This window comes from Glycine max, chromosome 6, assembly GCF_000004515.6.
Source record: "Glycine max cultivar Williams 82 chromosome 6, Glycine_max_v4.0, whole genome shotgun sequence".
Taxonomy (NCBI): domain Eukaryota; kingdom Viridiplantae; phylum Streptophyta; class Magnoliopsida; order Fabales; family Fabaceae; genus Glycine; species Glycine max.
The window spans coordinates 7311431-7328749 of record NC_038242.2 but is presented as its reverse complement, the minus strand read 5'-3'; the positions used below and the strand labels follow the sequence as shown (position 1 = coordinate 7328749).

Sequence of the window (17319 nt, the reverse complement as noted above, 5' to 3'; positions counted from 1 at the left end):
ATATTTTGACACACAAGAAAATAATTGTTACCTATAAATAACAATCTTGAATTTACTAGTAGTTAATTAATAATTATTATCTATAAATATTAATCTGTAAATGTATTAGGGTTGAAACTTCTGCCCTACAAACTTGTACAAATCCCGACACATTTGTTACTCATCAAAGGATTAAACGAGCTAGTCTCATGCAAGTATGCAACCATCACTTAAATTTCAGTTTAGTTTTCCAACAATTTTTATATATTTTTTTTAATCTATTTTCTCTTTACGGATCATGCTTTAGCACTTTATTATTTTTAATTATTTATTTTTAATTGTATCTTTTCTTCTTTCCCGATTCCCATTTATTCTTTAAATAATTACCACCAAAATTGATGTATTAATTTAAAGTTTTTAAAATTTTAATATCCACTCATATTGCTTATTCGTATATTTGATAATAAGTTTGGAATTTCGAAAACGCCAAAAATATCGAATCTGTGTTTTGTCAAAGTAGAATAAATAAATTATAATTTTCCTTACTCTTATTTAATTCCACCCCCATCCCCCCTACTCCAGATAACAAGTGACTATTAGTAAAAATAAATAAATGAAAAACAAAGACACTCGTAAATGACTCGCCTCAGAATTGCTTAAAATTTATTTAAAACTATACGTAAGAAATGTGTTTTAATTCGTCTCCGTTCTCTTTCTTTTTATGATTATTTTTTCCTGAAATTATTGTTACACAAAGTCTATAAGTTATAAAATTTTAAAATGAATAGTGTTTTTTGGGTACAATATATATTATTCGTTTCCATCATAAGAACATAAGTTATATGTAAATTATAAAAAATACTTAATTACTTTTTTTACTGTTAATAACCAAATTACGAAAATTTTACTCACCATGCATGCTCAAATTCATACAGTTAGAAAGAAAGTGAAGGGGATAGTAAAATATTTTTTATTTTTATTTTTGTAGAATAGCAGAAGATTTAATTATTAGGAATAGATAACAATTTTAAGGATGTACATGTATGCATGCATATATACAGTTACACGGAACTCATCAACCACGAAATCGATAGATCGTTTTTTCTTTTCTTTTGTAGAATACTTAGCTGAATTGATCACCTAGGATTGGGTAATGGAATTTAAACTTGTGAGTGTGAAACCTTTTGACTTAGTGAAATTAGTGTGCATGATCAGTTGTCGACTAATTTCCCTTTCTTCCTAAGAACCTTCGTTTAAAAGAGAATAATGTACTTTGATAATAAAAATGAAGAAATAAATAACTGTCTAACTGTGTATGCTTTCGTGATATTGTAAAAAAATTGATAAAAAGCCAATGGTGATATTCTCACGTCAAATCTAAACCATATCATATATATGTAAAAAATGAAATAATCTTTATGCGGATAGTTTATTCTAATCCATTAAAAAGGTGTGGGTTTACATTACAAAATGTTCATAACTGTTTACGAAGAAACCGATCATGTAATGCGTTGCAGCATTAGTAAGTACTGACAAGAAATTCAATTTTATTTAAGTAGAAACTTTTTATTTAAATTTTGTTATAAAAAAAAACACAGAAAGGGTTTAATTTGTTCCTCTCCTGAGCCTCAATAAACTCAACCTTAAAATATGATGAACATCAAATAAAGAGTTTTATTAAAATGAAAAGTCCCATGAATTCTATATTTATTTATTGTCATGGATGACTATATTTGGGATGATTTGGATTCATAAGAATGGAACAACTTTCAAGTAAAAAATGCCGGATATAATGTTTATGATACATCTCGTCAAATCTAGATCATGGCTCTGGTTTATTTCGAACAGGGAATTGAAGGTGATTCCTTGTTCTCAATATGGTGCACACAAATCCAATGCAAACTATGAAATTCATTTGTACAGACTTAACTATTATGTTTGCTTTTGTAATATAGGTAATAGGTTGGAGTAATCCTTGTCTTTGTATTCCTATTTTAATAAATCAGATTCTTACAGAAAAAATTATAAGTTCAACCCTGATTAATCGTAGCTTTCAAAATTAAGGGATTTGGACAAAATAATAAGCTCAACCCTACAATCTCTGATAAGTGGGACAATTAATAACAATTGTTAATTATACAATTTACTCATAAAATTATACTCTTTAAATTCAAAAATATTTTCTAACATCCTTAGAATCATTTATATTTTCCTTACTGATTATTTTGCTTGTAGAAAAATAATATTTATAAAATTTGTTGTGTAACATTATTAGAAAGATAAGAAAAAATAGAAGTATTCTTTCTATAAGAAATAAAAAGATAAAAATTATAAAACTATAAGAATCAAATATTATTTGATCTTTATTATTTTAATCAATACATTTCTTCTACATTTTTAACTTAAAACCCTACTCCTCAATGGTTTTGGCAAGTGGTAAGCTTGGTGAATAATTCTTTGATCCAAAGGATAAAAAGAAACGAAATGTTTTTTTAATAAGAAGGAAACATCTTTTCACAATTTTAAATTATAATTTAAAACTAAAATCATATTTTTTTTACAACGACTTAAATCATATTTAAACACAACCCATCCATATTTTATTAGACAAACTTTATAAACGAAACTCAATTTACATTTACAGTATACTACAACCATTGAGAAGTGTTGAAAAAGGAGTGACTGAGAGAGTGTTTCTCAAATTTGTTTTGATTAGGGATAGTAATAGTATCTTCTTTAGTGGCAAAAACCAGCGCGATAGATCCCTGGGTGATGCAATAAAGTTGAAGGCACAGTAGACACTTGTGGCAATTGGGAGTCTTTTATTACTTTTATTCAAGTTTTCTCTTTCTCTTTAATTGCAAATCAGAGGGGCCGATGAGAAAGAGACAAAACAAAGTACAGGTAGATCAGATATAAAGTAATGAGATGGAGAGATAAAGTTGGGGAAGAGGGTGTGGGAGGTTGTTCTGAAGTGATATCAAGAACTTATTCCATAAAGCAAAGCAAAACCAAGAAACTGGTGCAGATGACCGCTGGTGCTGAAAAGAAACTGCCAGACACAACCCTAGCCACGTTCTCCACTCACTTTTTCATCCACACCAAGACCCAAGACAGTGAAAGAAAGAAAGAAAGAAAAGTGCTATCCTTCCTGATCCATCATTCATTCACAGGCCAGCGTTATCGTCATCCAATAACTTACATTCAGTCACAGCAGGTCAGGTCACAGTACAGTACACAGCATCAGCGTCAGTCCACAGATATACTCAGACTCCCAAACTTCAAAGCAACACCCCAACCCCACACCACTGCCAACTAAACCAAAACCAAAACCAAGAACCCCACTTTCGAAAATCTACTCTAACCAACCAATCCCCACATTGTGACCAAATGTGAACAGGATTCCCCATCACAATGGTCTATTCCCATCGTTGATAGAGAAAGGCTAACCAGCTTACCGCCCCCCATTTCTCAGTTTCCTTTTCTTACAAGCATAACCCTTGCAGCAGCACCACCAGCTTTTTACTCACTCACAGAAAATACTCATTATAATAATCCATCACAAAAATTTAAAATAATAAACAACCAACAAGCTCACTAATATAATGATCGACAAACAAAAACTCTTGAAGAAGGTAGAGAGCCACTGATATTACTAGTATAGTATATAGTTAGCGCCGCAAATAAACGACCCTAGCTACATAACATAACTTCAAATTACTAATGTTTCCGTTTATAAACTTGACCTAATTATAATATTAAAAAATAATTATAATAATAATAATTAAACTAATACTACCAAAGATTTCAACTACACCAGCTAAATCAGATTAAACAGACCAACATATAATAGATTTGATTACATTAACCACAAAAGTTAACCTCAGAGAAAGAAAGAAAGAGAAGAAAAAAAAAAGAAACTCAAGGTACGATTGATCAGTAAGGTGGTGGCGGTGGTTGTGGTCTAGCCGTTGGAGCCCAAATCACATCAGAGGGCAAGTGACAGCTGTACATGGACATTCCGCACGACTCCGCCTGTCCATGTCCGCTATCTCCGCCGCCGGAGACCTGCGGCGAATGTCCATCACCGGCGGAGGCGCCCTCTTCCTCCGGCGGCAACCTGTGGTATGCAGGGTTGTTAAACGAGGCGGCGATCACGAATACCGTGCCGGCGGCCATCAGCCCGCCGGCAACAAGTCCTCCGACGATCTGCCCCTGCGGTCCGGCGAGCGAGATGGCGAAGCCGTTGGGAACCGCCGGCGAAGCGCCCGACTGCTGCGGAAGGAAGGTGGCGGAAACAGAAAGGATATCGAAACGGCCGTGAAAAGTAACGGTTGTGCCGGGAGTAGTAGAAGGTTGACGGAGCGTAACGTTAGCGACGGTTCCGGAACCGGTGAGGACGCAGATTCCCATGTTCTTGCGGCGACTGAACTGGGCGATGGCCTCCACGACGTCGTTTCCACCAGACACTTCTAAAATGTATGGACTCATAGCGGGTTCCGGGTCTCGGGTTATGATAACGGGTGGCTTGGGTTTGTTTTTGGACCCGGGAGGACGCCCCCTCGGACGCCGAACAACCTCGATAGTCGCGCCGTCGCCGCCGGAGGAGTTTGCTTTCTGAACGGTGCTTGGGGTGGTGGCGGCGCCAACACGGTTTTCTTCTTCCGCGGAGAGTTGGAAAGGGTGGTGTGGGAAAGGATGGTGTTGGGGTTGAAGCTTTGAGAACATACTAGGTGGTGTTGTTTCACTCTTAGGATGTTGTTGCTGTTGCTCTAGGTATTCTCCTTTCATTGTGTTTTTTTTTGGATTTGGATTATCTCTTAGAATAAGAATAACCAATCCCGAGTGGGAGTATGATTGGGGTTTGGGTGGTTATTGTAAAAAAATAAGAAGTGAAGGAGAGGTGGGGGAGGGAATGGAGAAAGGGAGGTGTTTGGAATTGTTTATTATGGTATATATTGAGAGGAGAGAGAGCTTTGAAACTAAGTAAAGAAGACTACTAATGGCGCCGCTGGTTGGAACAAAGGTGGGGTCCACGTCACACATGAGACAGATAGATAGATATATGTCGAATGCAAATTGAGCATTGGGTGCCTCAATCTAGCACCGCCTTTCCTTTTCTTCCCTTGTTCATACGAGAGCCAGTTAGTTTCCTTCCTCTTGCCTCACAAATGGCTTTATTACTAATTAATTCAATTATTTTGTTTTGACATCCCCATCTTCCCCATTGCTTCCTTAGGATGACTATCTTTACGTTACTTTGGAAATTCAAACCACGCTATCATTTCTTTTAGGTCAAATGGTCCTCACTTCTATCATTGTCCTTAACGGTGCTTGCTTATCAGCTTTATTATTTCTAAACAAACGTGATCTATTCTGCCACACTATATCACTCATTATGCTACCTAATTACCACTTAGCTTAGTTTTAATCCAAATCCTACCAATCTTATAACTTCGTCTGTCCTGAATAACGCTTGGTCCTCTCATTTTCACTTAGACCTACTCAATCTCCTCGTTAATTATAATCCTTTTATTGTGCAACATCACTTTAAACCTCATTAGTTAAACTCACTTTCTTTAGCTATAATTCCTTTCTAATATAAACAATGTAATTTGAATTTATTGTGTAAAGATAATCTTAACTCATTCCTTGGAGACTATTTTTTACTCATTCACTTACTTTTTCATCTTTCCAATTGAATGCTTTCTCTATAATTATTATTCTTCTCATGAAAAACAAAAATACTATTCTTTTTACCAAATTCACATATATCAATCCATTCACTAAACCAATTTAACTACTTATTGTTATTGGTGAATTTGGTATTTTTTATTATATATAGAGGAACAAACATAGTTATAAAACTTACTCATATCAGTCGGGTCAAATTGTTAACATAGAAATCAGACACAACCGGTTTGAGTCACTGTTGGATCGATTACGTATACTATCTAATATGATATGGTATTGAATTGGTGACTCGACAACCCAGTTCACTCAATGGGTCATGCCTTTTATTTTTTTTACAAGTGAACAATATCACTCAATTTATATATTACATTTGAGTTATTTATAGATTTGTTTATATTTTTTATTAGACATAACTAAATCTTGAAATTTGAAATAATAAAATTGTTATCATTTTTAATTTTTTTTACTAAGTTATAAGTATATTAGATTATGTTTCTCATTGTACAACAATGAAATATAATTTAAATTTTAACTTAAGTCTAACGTTGTTAATATATATATAATTCTAAAAAAATATGTTGTGTGATTAAAATTTTAAATAATTTTATAATTATACTTCTAAATATATTAAATTTTATTATATTTTAAATCATAAGCGTATAAGATTATATGTTATGTAATTATTTAGATTTTTTTAATATAAATCCATTCATATGGTGGACTAATAATTCATTAAATCCATTTTTGGCCCCAATCTCCTGATTGAGTTTATTATAAGCTACCGAGTCCGGTAACATTAATGTTTTAGGAGATGAATCTCTCTGTTTACGCTTTTTTTCTTCTTCTTTTGAATTGTATGTCATGGTGTACAAGCTAACGATGATGGACTCTTCCTTCAAGATGCAAGTGTCGACTTTATAACCCAGCCTATGAAGCTATGACCAAGGAGGTGTACCCTGAACGTAAAGTATATAAACGATGCTATGGACAGGTCAAGGCTTTCATATCCTGCAGCTCACGTGATTTCAATTGCGCAACTTCGAGTTTGTAGTTGCTTTGACTTCTAATCTTACCAAGAGTAAAAATCATGTTTGTTGAGTTAATTATTCAGACCCTTATTCACACTCTCTTCGATTTGAATATAAAAAATCATAGTACTAAGTAACAAAAATAATTTGTTAATATTTTTTTTTAAACTGGTATTCATTAAAATTTGATATTAAAAATAAAAAAAACCATTGCCTTATTTAATATACAATTACAACCTTGAGAATCATTTTATTAAATAGGATATAGTTAATTAATTACAATTTACTTAATATTTTGTATTAGTACACAATTTACTTTTAGACTTAAATATATTTTTAATCATTGTGATTTATTTATTTTTATCCCTGTAATTTTTTTTTAATCTTTATAAAATGTATTTATTTTGTTTTTCATTCTTAAAGTGCTTTAGATAATACTTTACATAGTTAAAAAAGTATTTTGAACCATGAAAAAAAAATATTATCTAAAATATTTTAAGGAAAAAGAATAAAAAAAATACATTTTGTGAAAAAATGTTAAATTACATGAAAAAATATATTTAAACCTTTATTTTTACTTATATTGGATAAATGAGAGAATAAGTGCAATCATAAGCCCCTAAAAAAACAAAGGTGCTGAGTTTGATTCAGGATAATAGTAAATGAATTCGAGTTATCTCAGAGTCACAATAATTCTATTAACGAATATATTTGTGTCCTACAAATCTTGATGCTTCATGAAATTTGCTCTCCTCTCCTCTACTATGTGTTTTTTTAATCCATTATTTAATTAAAATATACTAGTAAATATCATTATTTTAATTTTAATTTTTTATTTCTTTTCACAGTTTTCCAACTTTTTGCAAATTATATATATATACAAACAATGTTTTAACATTTATATATTTTTTTATAGCTCAGATAAGCATACTTTTTATGATTGTAATCAAACAAAAAATAACTCTTTACATAAAATTTCTTAAAAGTACTTTTTATAAATTTTTAAAATAACTTTTTCCCAAATAAAAAAAGTTAAAACATACATAACTTTGTATTCTAAACAAGGATCGTAAAAGAACAGTAAAAAGTGGATGCAAGAATCATTTCCCGCAACATTCTTTCACCCAAAAAAATCAGACCAACTCACCGAACACAATTTTTGCCCAACGTTTGCATGCATGATCACGGGGCGTTTGACCAAATAAGATGATCATAAACTACAACTGCATATTAAGCATTTCTCAGTAATGACTAAACGAACATATGATGTTAAAAGAGAATGTATCTACACATGCTCTTCTCTACACCAATTCCTTCATCCCCATAATCACGAGGCTTTGTTATACTTATGTGCATCTTCTTTTTGGAAATGGTGACCCAGCTGGAGCAATGAGGCCAAGATTTTCCATCACTCTTACCCTCCTGGAACTCAACTCTGGGGACTTTCCTAACGAGCTTGTTTCCTGAGTATAAATACCAAGTGAATACACCAGGCAAAAATGGAATAAATAACATATGAAATAGCAAGGTCTCAATTCCCTATAAGTACTTACACGACTTTGGCTAGACAAATCATCGTCATTTGATGTCTCTTTTTGCTTTTCGTGCTTGTTTTTATTCTGCTCCTTATCTTCCCCATTGGATTTTCTCTTGCCTGCAGCATTTTTGCTTGATGTTCCTGTTGAAAGAGATTGAAGAGAGAAATTGTGTTTAGGCTACTTATATGTTGTGGAATTTATGCATTGATTTACAATCAACGATAGTAGTCTAATCTAGCTGAATAAACAGTAAATGAGTATATAATCTATTCAATATAAATAAAGATTGCTATGTGTAACATAAATGGTAATATTTTAACAACCCCGGCCCATCTGAAGCTGAAGCTGAAGCTACTAAGTACTTCTCCACTTTGATACAAATACACCCAACCAAACTGTGGTAGAAATGACCAAACTAATGGAACAGATCCAAAACTCAGCAACCATACATGAATAAGACCAAATAGACATAATACAAACAGCAACAGAACATAATAAATACAAGTCCAAACAGAAGCAGATCCACAGAGAGGATAAGCCACCATGGATAGACCATCAAAACAACTTCTTGGAGTTGTACAACTACTGGAAAAACGCGGGTATCCATCTCTGTCGAAGGTGGTGAAAAGTTGGAACAAACGCCATCAGATGGTGTGCACATGGATGCTCAGAATAAAGCGGGCATCCAGTGTACCGAAAAGAGCGTGACAAACCATTGTGGAATGGCATCAATAATAGCTAGGAAGCTATAGATGTAGCCGAGAGGCCAAGGGTCTGAAGGGAAATTTTGTATTCACAGGGGACCAAGCACAGCAGCAAAGGATTATGTGGGGGGAATTACAAAGCAGAGAAAGCACCCCTGGAGAAGGAACTGTGAAAAACACCTTCAACATCTTGGACAGAAGAAAGAGATAAAAGAACAGCAACAGAAGATGCAAGAGAGTGTAGCCGGAACAAGCACACAACAGATGAAGTAAAAACAAGAGCAAATTGTGAAAAATATGATCATAACTGATGGCTGATAAAATGAACACAGCCAGCCACAGGAAACTAATACAGGTAAGATATGAAACAAAGGAGTTTCAGGAACTCCTTTTGCCTCCAGCTACTAGATTACCTTCGATAATGCCCACCTAAGGCAAGACTCTACCATCTTTTCTACAATAGATGTTTCCCCATTTTTTCTTTAATGTATTCATTCTTAATCAGTATCATGTCTAACATGTCCGCTCATCTCTGCTACAATGAATATATTCTCTTATTGCCTTTTTATTACCCAACATTATACAACATTGCAAGTCTTATAACTGTTGTAAAAGATTATAAACAGACATAAGAAAAAAGGTACAAATGCTTATGTAAATTCATTTCCATTGAGTCTCAACTAAAGTTGAGGGTTTGCTTAACACGTGTTGGGGTTCTAAGACCTGGCATGTCGCCCCATATGGAGAAGAACAACACATTCTCAAATGGATTTGCTAAATATTTACTCGTTTTTATTCCTTTCCTTAATATTTACTCTACAATTGGCAATAACATTCTGTTTCCTGCTTTTCCAAGAGATGAGGTTCCCTCCCTTAAGAACACAATAGCCAGAAGTGGACCGTTTGTCACTGTCATATCCTGCCCAATCTACATTTTGAGTATCCAATAATATCAATGTGACTACTGTCATGTAAACTAGTCCTTTTTCTCGGTGACCCCTTACTGTAACAAAAAAATCCAAAAAATTGTATTCCAATGAGACTCACAAGTCACAACACTTGCAAGAAAGGATATATTTGGTTTGGTCATGGTGAGATAATTTAACCCTCTCACTAATCTCCAATATCTGTTTGGGTTTGAATATGACTCCTTTGATTTCACATTCAAGTCCACAGGGTTATCAATTGGTTTACAGTATAACAATCCTTATTCCTCCAAAATACTGAGAGCATACTTTCTTTGTGAGATAGCAATACATGCCTAGGATTGAGCCAATTCAATCCCATGGAAATATCACAACTTGCCTAAATCCTTGGTTTAAAAATGATGAAACAAGTGTTGTTTTAAGTGCCTCAATACCTACATAATCATCTCCTGTAATAACAATATCGTTGACATACATCACAAAATAAATATGTTTATTGGAGTGAGTGTGAGAGCACTTAATGAAAATTGAGTGATCTACCTCACAATGAGTCAATCCCAAATTGCTAGGTGGCCTTGCTAAATCTTCCAAACCAAGCTCAAGGAGACTATTTCAACCCATATAAAGACTTGGCAACTTGTAAACCAGACTTGACTCTCCCTGAGCAACAAAATTATAGGTGGTTGCTTCATATAAATCTCTTCCTCCAAGTCACCACACAAGACACCATTTGTAATGTCTAACTGATACAATGGCCAATGTTTCAAGGCAGCCATGGATAAGAAGAGACGAATTGATGCCATTTTGGCAACAAAAAAAGAGTGTCAGTGTAATCCAAACCATAAAATTGAGTGTACCCCTTTGTCACAAGACAAACATTCAAATGATTCATCAGTCCACCAAGGCCAACGTTAACAATAAAGATCCACCTACAACCAACAGTAGACTTTCCAGGGGGAGCTAGAACAGAAGCCCAAGTATGATTGGATTCTATTGGGGTCATCTCATCAACCATCCAAGGCAGTTGAGTGCTTGCTTAACTGTCTTAATAATGGTAACAAATGACAGAAACTCAATGACTGCACAAACTGTAGGAGAAGACTAGAGGTGGTAGAGATCATGTGATTCAGATTCTTCTCCAATCATCTACCCCATACTCTGGTACTATGTAAGAATCAAAAGTAAAGGTTACAGTGAAGTTTGGTGAACATGTAAGTTGACTAATAGGGATTAAGTTTATGTATAATGAGGGAAGAGGTGAGGATTGGCAAAAGCTATAGCCTATGTGATCAAAAGCACCAAACCCAAGATCCAGCGGTGTAGATTGAGAGAGACAAACTATGGAATTTCCTGTATAGGCTATAGTGGCTGAAGAAAAGGCTCATTGGGCTTCCTAAGCTGAAGGTACCCCTTGTATTCATTGGCTGAGAACAAACTCAGGTGATTTCTCTCTGACTTAATCTTCTGCTCAATAGCCAGATTTAGAGATTGAGAAACCTTAGCAATTTTATATGGAAACCCATGTAAAGAGTAGCAGTTGTCTTGAGCATGCCCATCTTGCTTACAAGTATAATGAAAGTTACCTCTATCACCTCTTCCAGAGTCACACATCTCCTCCATGATTACTTGAGTAGGAGACAAAAGCTAAGGACACAACTACAATCAGAGAATCGATACAAGTCTAGGTGAAGGGATTCAAATTTCGAATAAGATGATCAATTAACCCCTTTACAACTGGGGATATTAGGACTTGTCAAGGTTTGAATTCTAATAGATTCAAAGTCCTCACAGAGATCATGGAGAATAAAAACATAAACATATTATTTAGCCTCAGCAATTTCACAGTCATCGTAGATTAATATGAACTTGATCTCGCCAATTGTTGATTGTGCCTTGTTCTTTAAGGACATATCATGGTTTGTCATCTAGAGTGTAGCTAATCTATGAACAAACTATGCAACCCCTGTATATCATTGGCATAAATATATTGAGCTTTCTTCCAAACATCATAACAAGTTGATAATCCACCCGTTTCCATTCATCTCTCTCAATAACAATAATATCCTCTACCTTCTTAGTGAGATGCTCAGAAAGACCCTGACTGAGAAACCAGACATCAATAGTAGTATATCAACCCAAGTAATTTTTGCCATTCACCATAGGGGAATCAACCAATTTTTCAGCCATTGAAACAAATCACTCAAAAAACAGAACCAAACTGCAATAGTAGGCTCTAACAGAGATAAGGTAGGAACAACCAAAACGCAGCACGCAAACAAGCAAAGCAGAAGAAACAATTAGGCCAGCAATCAAACAGGAAGAGATCCTACACAGGAAGGGAGACCCACTGAACAGATTTGGCCAAAAAACAAACAGGGATGGGTCAGCCTGGATAATGGCTAACAAAGACCAAAAACGAATCAGAGGTGCTCTAATACCAACTTGAATTCAAAACTGAATGTTTCATTGATTTCCTGAAGAAGAGAACCCTCGGCTGGGGCTGAATATATATACACATGATACAAGAGATAAAGCAAGAAATAATTAACTCTTAATCTTAGGGATTAATATAAAAACAGTCAGAGATATCTAACTTATCTAAAATAACAGAAAAAATTAAAAGAATATTTCATTTGATAATTATACAAAATCAACTATAACTAACAACAACAAATGGAAAAGGGATACCACCAAATGGTCCAAACCCTTGGTGTGTTTATACTCTTCTCTTTCTCTCCTTTTTTTTTATTCTCTGGAAAGAGAAAATTCAAAATAGCTATGCTATTTGTATTGTGGTAGAACAAAACCATTAGAGTCATAAGAAAATGGGCTAACCTTTAGGCTTTGATGATGATCCCTTTGATCTACGGGATTTTGTGCTAGGAAGATCCTTTCACCCATAAAGAAAATGACAATTCAAAGTGTTTAAGACAACTTGCTGCCTAAGTAAAAAAATCTGAAGATCATGCTCATAACTTCATCATTAGCAATCCAAACGAAGAAGGTATGGGTACCTGTTCAAGAGTTTGCAGAAGTACTTTCCTGAGAGAACCATCATTACGATCAAGTATCTGAAAGCTCAGGCATATAAGTGCAGAGAAAATCATGCTAAAGCAATGATATTTACAGAGAGACAAAAATTTAGTACATATACCAAATATCAACTTACTGTCTTAAACTCATCGCGACATTTAATAGGATCTGCATATGAGCTGCAGAAGGAAACAAGGCCCGTTACAAGGAATTAATTGTGCAAGTGCACGCATATGGATAACCATTGCACCCCTTTCAAAAGTACGTTCCAGTTACAAAAAGAATATTCCTCACCAAAAGTACGTGCAAAACAGTTATACAAACATGCACTAAATTATATAGAACATAAATATGAAAAAGTACTACTTACTATGTATAGCTTCCATAATGCCTAACAAGGATGTCTCCTGGCAATCGTTTGGTCCGTTTGCTTGGTTTAACGCTCTTATTAACACTATTTTCATCAACAACCTACAACAAAGTCAATCATTTTAAAAAATATATATATAATTTAAACATCAATTAGTTAACATTAAACCTTTCGTGAGGTCATAGAAACCAGCAAGCATGAACATTGACTTACCTGTGCAGGCCACCATGAGCTACCGCGAAGCTTGACAAATATCACATCTCCCACACTAGCCACTGAATCATTTGCACCTCCTTCACTGATCTCACTTTTACCGCTCTTACTCCCACAAGCCATTATAGTTTGAATCCGGGCTAAGAAAACCCAAAGGTTCCAGCCTGTTAGTTTCACCGCTAAATAATGCACTAAGCACACAAGAAAACAGAATCAATTGCCTAGACTAACACAAACAAACACGCCGTAGCATGGATCACACTAATCAAGTTGTCATGCCGTTCTTCATTACCCATAATTCAATTGTCATAAAGACGAGGAGCAAGAACTAAAAATTGTTGAAAATGTTTTACCTAAACCATATCTTGAAAGCAAATGGAAGCGTTTCACATTTCTTCTTTCACCAGTGACATGCAATTATAAATTAAATAAAATAAAATAAACAGAAAACGAAGGCGTGTTTGGCAGAGACTTACAAAGGAATGTGGAAGCAGTAGCAAAGAAGAAGTGAGTAGGAGGGAGAACAAAGGCGGGCTAGAGTTCAGCGTGTAGGAAATAACCCCAAACAGCTTTGATTCATAGAAACGTTGATTTCCCAGGCAGGAACAAGATTCAGATTTTCACGCCCAATTAACGAATCGTTTATCATGTGTTTATAAATATGCAGGCTACATTTTCCTTTTTTTAAAAAAAAATGTCAAGCTACGTCACATGATATATATATATATATATATATATATATTAATGTGATTGATACTTTCGGAATTTTTCTTTGATTTTTTTTTTCATTTCAAAGACCATTATGGTAATTTATTGAAAAAATATTATGGTAATACTGTATATTTTCAAAAAACAAAATAACTTTTTTACCCGAATATATAATAAATAACAAAATATTAATTTTTTAGAATTGTATAAAAATAAATATAAAAAACTTTTTATATTTTGGATATGATAAATAATTTTTAATAGTTTGTAAACACGTAATTAAAAAATGGTTAATAGATGATGATGAAAGGTATAATTTTTCTTGTAGCTTTGCCAAACAATTTCAATTACGAAATAATTACTACTAGTATTTTAGTTTAAACAATATACAAGATAAATATTTATATTTATATAAATAAATCTATCATAAATAAATACTTTAAATATATAAATTATGTTATAAATAAATATTTTTGAACAAATAAATTATATTTTAAGTATATTATAAGTTAAATTATATTGTCATACAAGGTTATTTTAAACTATTGATAAATTATTTTAAGAATATTGAAGTTCATTTAAAAATAAAAATGAAAATTTAAAAATGACAGATTGAAAGAGCAAGCAGTTAAGAAAAACAAATATAGATAAAAATAATGATTTGAGATAGTAGAAAGAAACTTTTTGAATTAATTATTAAATTAAAATAAATTTGGAATTGAAATTGAGAAGTGTATTTCAAATGAAAAAAAATGGTCAATATGATATTAGGATAAGACATGTATTCTGTAAAAAAAAATATAAAAATCTGAGACATGTGTCTCAATGAAACATGGCAAAGGAGAGCTTAATCTTTCTTGCTTAACAAATTATGCGGACTAGATACGAAGAAAAAAAATCATTTGTTTGTCATAGATCTAGCTAGATGATAAAGTATTCAATTTAACTGTGTAGCTCGTGGCAATATGTGTTTGTTATCAAGTTATCAAAAGAATATTGGTTGTAGTCGTATGAAGGAAAAGTTGAAGACATGTTTGAATGGAGACTTTATTATCATGGATATGAATAAAAATTTCTTTATGGTTAAAATGGATTTGCTTATGGATAAAGAAAAGTTGTTATTATAAGACATTGGATGATATATATTTGAATATTATATAGTGGTAACCGATTGGAGTATGCATTTTGCCTCTCCACATAAAGCAATGGATTGTACTTTGTCTATATATGGCTCCTTGAACTATATCTAGTAGATTAGGATGAAACCTTAGTATTGGCAAATAGTCTTCAAAGTGAGAAGACCAGTGAGGTGAATAATAATATGTTAAAGGGTTGGAATAGATCTTAATAACCCTATTGTTGGGACAATTTGACTAAATGACTATTGGTATAAGGTTGCTTATAAAGGATTATACACTCTTCGTGTTGAATGTGATTGTTACGATCGTATTGTTATAGATTGTATTTCTGCAAAAGTACTGAAAAACTCGACCATTGCACACAGAGACGAATCTAAGGGGGCAGACAAGGACCTTGAGTCCCCTCCTTCAATATCCTTTTCACTCATGAGGAAAAAAAATAAAAAATAAAAAATAATATTTATACAGAAAAATGAATAGAAAATATAATGTTGAGTTGATGTTTGTTTAATTTTCTTTTAATAGTGTGTGTAGTTCTATTTTTACACATAAAATTAATAACAATTTTTTTTTCTACTTGTATTTCTCTTGATAAAATATATGTAGTGCCAAAATACATTAAATTTCCCAAAGTCTAAACCCTATGAATATCTATATATAAATTATTCACCATATGTTCAAAATATATTTTAATCTCTAAATTTATATTTTAGCTGGTTGTTAACCGTTTAGTACCTGCTTGTAAAAAAAAAAAACCGTTTAGAACCTAAATCTGGATCAATCCATTAATTTCAATGGATTTATTATTTTAATTGGAAGTAATTATGGATGGATAATGAATTAATTGATTGCATTTCCCTCATGTTTTTTAATAGTTAAAACGGCTTAATTAATGAAGATGAACATATCAAATCTAACAATTACAACTAAAATTCAACTAAAACTTAAGCTCGATTTGCAATTACTTGTACATGACCATTTTTACAAGAAAAATAAATTGATTTTTTTCACTCACTCATTAACAGAATAAAAGTAAGTATTAAATTACCTAAACTTTGTTATATTAAATTATGTATAATATAATTGTCCAAACCTGTAAATAAACAAATTCATCCTAATTTACCTGTTAGATCATCACTATGTAAAAGTTACCCTATTTTTTTATATGTTAGCAATTATTTTTCTTTATATTTTCAATTTAATAGATATATCTATGAATATTTGTGGCTACTTATCCAACCTAAGGGATCCTAGAACGATGAACCCTCATAAAATACACGAATAGGACTGATTTATCAGGTCAGCGACCAATTTATTCAATTGAGAATTACTACTGGTACTACCCATTTTGCTCTAAACCCCTACCAATAGGTGAAATCTCAATTTTGCCCCCTATTTAAAATTTTCCCACCCCTCTCTCTTCCCTCTTTCCCCGCCTCCTCCCTTTCGTGGGACCCTCTCTCTTAATCTGTTCCTTCCTCCACTCTAAAGCTACTATCCAACCCAAGTATATTTCTAAGGGTGGACGCTTTCGCAGTTCTGTAAACGATGCTCATCAGAAAAGGAAGGTTGAAAACATGAGCAAGGAGCCCTTAGATGTACATAGAGCCAACCTCGTAACAAATCTGTCCTTCTGCACTGAGCCCGTTCAAACTAGCTCAAAGAAGAAGTTCGGGGTAGGCCTATATTTCCTCCACCAGTTAGTTGTTTATTGTTTTGAAAAGAAAACAAAAATTACGAATCGCGATTGTGTTACTTTTTTTTTTTTTTTTTTTCTGATTTTGAACACCACAATATGTGTTTGGAAAAAAAAACACAATCAAATCATTATTTTGTTGTGTTTTTTTATTGCAACGAAATCAAGATTTCTTTGTTTAACTTTTTTCTTAGCACAAGGAATGTGCAATGACAAATCTATTTGAGAGAGAGTAGGGGCAGCTGCCCTCACTAGATTTTTATTTCTTTTTCATATATGTGTGGTTACTAA

The 17319-nt window shown here is 33.2% G+C and overlaps 2 protein-coding genes across 3 annotated transcripts; both read right to left on the bottom strand.

Annotated features, from left to right (window-relative positions):
• Positions 1–3804: 3804 nt before the first annotated feature.
• On the bottom strand, positions 3805–4997 carry LOC100815772 (AT-hook motif nuclear-localized protein 17). Its single transcript, XM_003526482.5, has one exon. It carries the CDS (start codon positions 4768–4770, stop codon positions 3916–3918), a length of 855 nt encoding a protein of 284 aa, XP_003526530.1. The 5' UTR covers positions 4771–4997; the 3' UTR covers positions 3805–3915.
• Positions 4998–7804: 2807 nt separating this feature from the next.
• LOC100815242 (uncharacterized) lies at positions 7805–14184 on the bottom strand. Of its 2 annotated transcripts, none has more exons than XM_014776290.3 (8): positions 13962–14184; positions 13486–13625; positions 13273–13373; positions 13039–13081; positions 12884–12940; positions 12705–12759; positions 8255–8379; positions 7805–8164 (listed from the first exon to the last, which is right to left on the bottom strand). In XM_014776290.3, the coding sequence occupies exons 2-8, from the start codon at positions 13606–13608 to the stop codon at positions 8048–8050; spliced, it is 621 nt and encodes a 206-aa protein (XP_014631776.1). In that variant the 5' UTR covers positions 13609–13625; positions 13962–14184; the 3' UTR covers positions 7805–8047. The 2 variants fall into 2 exon arrangements, with proteins under 2 accessions (XP_014631776.1, XP_014631777.1); XM_014776291.3 differs by having other exon boundaries at positions 13486–13676; positions 13962–14138.
• Between the last annotated feature and the right edge of the window lie 3135 nt (positions 14185–17319).